This window comes from Sorghum bicolor, chromosome 10 (genome assembly GCF_000003195.3).
Source record: "Sorghum bicolor cultivar BTx623 chromosome 10, Sorghum_bicolor_NCBIv3, whole genome shotgun sequence".
NCBI lineage: Eukaryota > Viridiplantae > Streptophyta > Magnoliopsida > Poales > Poaceae > Sorghum > Sorghum bicolor.
In genome coordinates this window covers 15820929-15826850 of record NC_012879.2, presented here as the reverse complement: position 1 = coordinate 15826850, position 5922 = coordinate 15820929, and the positions used below count along the sequence as shown (strand labels likewise).

Genomic DNA, 5922 nt, shown 5'->3' with positions numbered 1-5922 from the left:
CACGAAGGCCGGCACATCATCACTGGGAGGCACGACGGCTATCCACATCCAAAAATAACAAGCCCTCGAGGACGTTCGAAGAAACTAAAACAAAAAGACAACCATATGAACTCACCGGAGTAGCACCATAGGGAGTAGGCGCAAGTGCTGGAGCCACAAACGGAGTCAAGAGCGAGGGAGGCAAGACCAGACCGGGCAAGTTCATGCTCCCGAGGCTCGAAAATACGGCAGCCATATCCACCGACCTCTGCTCGAAGTCGTGGCGTTGGGCCTCCAGCAGGGCCAACTGCTGTTGATGGGCCTCCTCTCGTTGCCGGTCCCGAGCCTCCAACTCGGCCATCTTCTTCTGCATCTCCTCCTCCATCCGGGCCTGCAATATTCATCCAGCAAAGGTGGCACTCGGCAAAGAGGGGCCTTTGCCGAGTGCCAAACGGTAGGCACTTGACAAAGATGACGAGCATGGATGGCGTTAAGCCATCCAGAGATTTGCCGAGAGTAGCTCTTTGCCGAGTGCCGGACACTCGGCAAAGATACGATTTGCCGAGTGTAATTCTTTGCCCTGTGCCGGGCACTCGGCAAAGAGTGGTTTGCCTAGTGTTTATGCTTTGCCGAGTGCCACGTGGGCAGGCACTCGGCAAAGAGCCTCTTTGCCGAGTGTGCGATTTTTGCCACTCGGCAAAGAGGGCACACTCGGCAAAGTACTGGTTTCCTGTAGTGATTGGAGATCAATTAGTTTATAGAGAGTTAAGTGAGTTAAGGTGTGTGATTGATAACCTGTAGGATTGGTTCCTTGTATGCTTTGATCGATCTTGTGTATCTTTAGAATAGGATGTATAGCATTGATTATTGTTTCCTTTCTTATCATCTTGTAACACAAGACAACTTGTATTAGCCACGATCTGGGGCTGTTTCCGGCTATGTAAACACAGAACCGTGAACCCTCAAAGGGTATCACGTTACACTAATTACACAAATGTACAGTATATAATTCATAAACAAGTAGTTACAAGAATAATATTAGTAGTATAGTCACAAGTGTTGCCTAGCTCAATTGCTCAAATGGTACGGACGGCTGAGAGAATGTTAAGGTTCTGAGTTTGAATCATGAAAAATAATAGGTTATGACGCGGCACCCCATCATTGCCCATTGCCCATGAAAACTAGTTTAGACTTGGCACCGACGTATGAATCTGTACCACTGACGTCCGGACGACTTTGTCCGGGCAAGTTAAGGGATCACTTGTGATATATGAATGTGCAAGTTTAGGGGTCACTATGAACTCTTTGACTTAGTCCTAAAATAACTGTCTGTGTCGTTCTCGTTTTTCAAAAAACAACTTTAACTAAATATATATTAAAAAGTATTAATACTTATGGTATATAATTAGTATCATTGGAAAAATCTTTAAATCTATTTTTTTTAACAAATTTGTTTAGAGATACAAATGTTACACGTATTTTCTATAAATCTAGTCAAATTTGTGACACGAAAAACTAAAACGATAGTCATTTTAAGACTCCGGGAGTATTTGTTTCCTCGAAACTACGCTGCAATTTTCTTATATGCCAAAAATTGTCAAGATCAGGGTCTTATTGTTCAAGGATCAGGCGTGCAATCCCAAGCCACAAAATCGGCAATTCCTTCTTGGCACCACTTTGGTTTCTACGATCTTCTGTCGTCGTTACCCCACGATGGCTCCGTTATAGCGGTGTTTTACTGTCATAATAAATCAGCGACCGAACAGTAAGAAGAGGGGACACCGTACGGATCCGTCGTTGCTTAAGGCTGTAAAGAGCTCGAGCAAGTCGCCGATCATCATGGCTGCTGACTGGACCTTGCGGCATTTGGCACTGATCCTCCTATCCATCACCTCTCAGCAGGTTCTCGCGGCGAGGCAGCAGGACCGCCATACCATCAGCGTCCAGTCTCTGCTGTCCAGCTCGATGTGTTCTTCGCCATCATCTACCGCTCCAGGTTGCCTTGCGTTTTGATGTCTCAGCTCATTCTATTGTCTGCATTAAGAAAGATTCATTAACTTCGTCCTCCACTACTGTCTCGTCGTGGAGCAGCTGGAAGCACCCTCCAAATCGTCCACCGCGCGTGCCTGCAAACCGGCGACGACATCGCGGTGCCGGACCACCACCACTACACTGGCATCCTGCGCCGAGACCGCCACCGAGTCCGGTCCATCTACCGGCGCCTCACGGCGGCGGAGACCACAACCACCACCACCACCATCCCCGCCCGTCTCGGCCTTGCTTTCCAGAGTCTCGAGTACGTGGTGACCATCGGCATCGGAACCCCACCGCGCAACTTCACCGTCCTCTTCGACACCGGCAGCGACCTCACCTGGGTGCAGTGCCTGCCGTGCCCCGACTCCTCCTGCTATCCCCAGCAAGAACCCTTGTTCGACCCGAGCAAGTCTTCCACGTACGTCGACGTCCCGTGCAGCGCGCCGGAGTGCCACATCGGTGGCGTCCAGCAAACCAGGTGCGGGGCGACCTCGTGCGAGTACAGCGTCAAGTATGGCGACGAATCCGAGACTCACGGTAGCCTTGCCGAGGAGACTTTCACTCTGTCGCCGCCGTCGCCGCTAGCGCCGGCGGCCACCGGAGTCGTGTTTGGGTGCAGCCATGAGTATATTTCAGTCTTCAACGACACGGGCATGGGTGTCGCCGGTCTGCTTGGTCTAGGCCGGGGCGACTCGTCCATCCTCTCGCAGACACGCCGGAGCATTAACAGCGGCGGCGGCGTCTTCTCCTACTGCCTCCCTCCACGCGGGAGCTCCACGGGATACCTCACCATCGGCGGCGGCGCCGCCGCTCCTCAGCAGCAGTACTCGAACCTGTCCTTCACGCCTCTGATAACCACTATCTCTCAGCTGCGCTCTGCGTACGTGGTGAACCTCGCCGGCGTCTCCGTCAACGGCGCGGCCGTGGATATACCGGCGTCGGCGTTCTCCCTGGGGGCGGTCATCGACTCCGGCACGGTGGTGACGCACATGCCGGCCGCCGCGTACTACCCGCTGCGCGACGAGTTCAGGCTTCACATGGGCAGCTACAAGATGCTGCCGGAGGGGTCCATGAAATTGCTGGACACGTGCTACGACGTGACGGGGCAGGACGTCGTGACGGCGCCGCGGGTGGCGCTCGAGTTTGGCGGCGGCGCGAGGATCGACGTGGACGCGTCGGGGATTCTGTTGGTGTTACCGGCAGAGGATGGCTCAGGGCAGTCCCTGACGCTCGCGTGCTTGGCTTTCCTTCCCACCAATTCGGCGGGTCTCGTCATCGTCGGTAACATGCAGCAGAGGGCGTACAACGTTGTGTTCGATGTGGATGGAGGGAGGATTGGCTTCGGACCAAACGGATGCAGTTGATGAGTCATTGAGTAGCCCATTTTATTCTGACATGCTTGAGCAAGGCAGCAGGAGGATAATAATTTCACGAAATACATGCAATATTTATGTATGTTTATTAAAACAGAATTGCGGGTTGTTTTGTTTCACTCTAACAATCGAATTTCGGCCACGATCTGACACGCGGCTGTTTCTCAATGTCCGATCTCTCTGTTGTCTCTCTCCTTTTTCGGGCAAGGCTTGTGTCTCTGGGACAAGCTGCTGCTGCTGCTGCTGCAGCATGAGACCTGCCGTGTCCTGCATCTGAGTTGGGATGCTGCTGGCTGCTGCTTGTCAGCGCCCCACATCCAGGTGACCTTGACGTGCAGCTCATCCAGGGGTCAAGCACAGCAACGGCAAGAAGCAAGAGTGGGCCTGAGTGGGCTTGTATCCGGTGTGGCTAAGTGGGTCTGTGTTGACTTGTATCTAGCGGTAAGCTTAGCCCAGAGACAATTAGATAAATATTCTAGAGATGTATCCAGGAAGACAACTCTAAACAAAACACAACTTATTTACAATACGCAACCGGTCCTTCCTCCGGTCTTCGTCTACCTCTCGTCCTCCTTCTTGCTACCTTGCCCTTGCTCCGATCTGCTCAGCCTCGCCGCACTCGCGCGGGGCTGACAACTTTTAACTGTAAAATTTGATGTTTGTGCCTACTTAAACTACTCCCTCTGTCCCTGAAAGCTGCAACTTCTAGAGTTATCCTAAATCAAACTTTTAAAACTTTGAACAAATTTATAGAAAAAAACGCTAAGATTTATAGTAATAAATTAATACCATTAGATTTATCATATAATATATTTTTATAAGATACTCATTTTATTTCATAGATATTGATGCTCTTTTCTATAAAATTAGTCAAAGTTTAAAAATTTTGACTGTTACGGATTCTAGGAGTTAAAGCTTTCAAGGACAGATGAAGTATTGAAATTGTCTTATTTACCTCTATGAGCGGTTTGACTGATGTGGCCCCATATCAATCGTCATGATAATAAGGGGTCAATTGGCCTATGTAAAGAAGTTGTAGAAATAATTTTTGAAATAACTAAATATTTTTTAGAATAAATTTATGTTTAAAAAATACTAAATCTGATTTAATATTAGACGATTTGTAGAAAATTTGTTTTAACTCAGGAAAATATGGAATTATATTCGAGTTTTTTTTCTAAAACCATGTTCAACTTTTTTACGCCATGCTTAGAATTGTTTGAATTTTATATGATCCCCTAAACGTCAAACTAGTCCAAATATGGAACCAAGGATGCAAACAAAGACAAATCCTTACAGACCGCAATGACAATCACTGTGCAAACCACCATGCAAACTACAAAATACATTTCCTCAACAACATATCTAGTGTAACCAGTAGGCAATTAGCATTAGCCGTGTGACTTCTTAGACTCTAAAATGACAGCTGTGAGACTGTGACTTGGTTGGCAGACGTGACCAGTTTCTTGTTCGTCATTACTATCATAGGTCTACACACGCATCCAGAACATGATCAAGCAGGAATGCAATTTGGATGGGCTCGAGATGTCCGACTTCATGCGTTTTTTAAATCATGCTTTATATTAAGGTTCCCAATTCTATAAAACATAGACAACGATTTTAACAAAAATACAAAACTGGTTCCATATATATTTTTTAAAGTTAAAAGTTTGATGAATTTTCTAACAATTAAATAATATTTTAGTATTTTTAAATGTGCATTTATTTAAAAATATTTGGATATTTATTGGAAAAATATTTCTATAATTTTTTTTAATAAAGTCTAATTATATTGATCTCCTGCACTATCTCAAAAGTCCAATTTACCTATCTTGTGACTGACATGGCGTCACATTGGATGACTGACATAGCACCTTGTCAGCCAAAACCACTTTCAAAACCGCTAAAGAAGATATCATATGGTTTCAATAGTTTTAGAAAATGTAAATATCTGATTTTCGAGTTGGACGTAAATGAGACTATCCTAATAAGGACTTTTTCCTATAATGTAAGCGGAGAGGCAAGGCCTGCTGTGAGTTCTGGTTTATAACCAAGTTGAAATGTGTAAATAGGATTACTATACTAGGAAAAATGTCTGGAATTTTTTTAAAAAAAAAAACTAGAAGGGCCGAGGCCCTTACAGAGATCTCCTACAACTAAAAATAACAAAAGTAAGACTACCAGATGGTGCGACTTTTTTTTGGGGTCGCTCCCCCCGCTCCCCTACGTGCAATCCGTGCGTGTAGTAGGAGGTGGAAGGGTGAAAATTGAAAAAAAAACAAGATAGAATTCATGATGCAAATTTACAATAGATGATAATATATAATCAGAGACGTGGAAGGGTGCGAAATGAAATAAAGAAAATCAAAGGATTCCTAATTAAAATCTCAGTCCTGTAAAGGAAACAAAATTAATCGCCCGCTCTAAAGGAAAGAAAAAATTGCAGCAACCTCGACAATCCTGGAACGTCTCCCTCGCTCCCTCTTTCCCCGTCACAATAATCACGGCATGCATCGGCATCGGCAAGAAAAGAAGA

At 46.3% G+C, this 5922-nt stretch overlaps 1 protein-coding gene across 1 annotated transcript; it reads left to right on the top strand.

Moving 5' to 3' along the window:
- On the top strand, positions 1786 to 3451 carry LOC8076439 (aspartyl protease AED1). The gene is made up of 2 exons (XM_002438239.2): positions 1786 to 1975; positions 2071 to 3451. Exons 1-2 carry the CDS (start codon positions 1819 to 1821, stop codon positions 3375 to 3377), a joined length of 1464 nt encoding a protein of 487 aa, XP_002438284.1. The 5' UTR covers positions 1786 to 1818; the 3' UTR covers positions 3378 to 3451.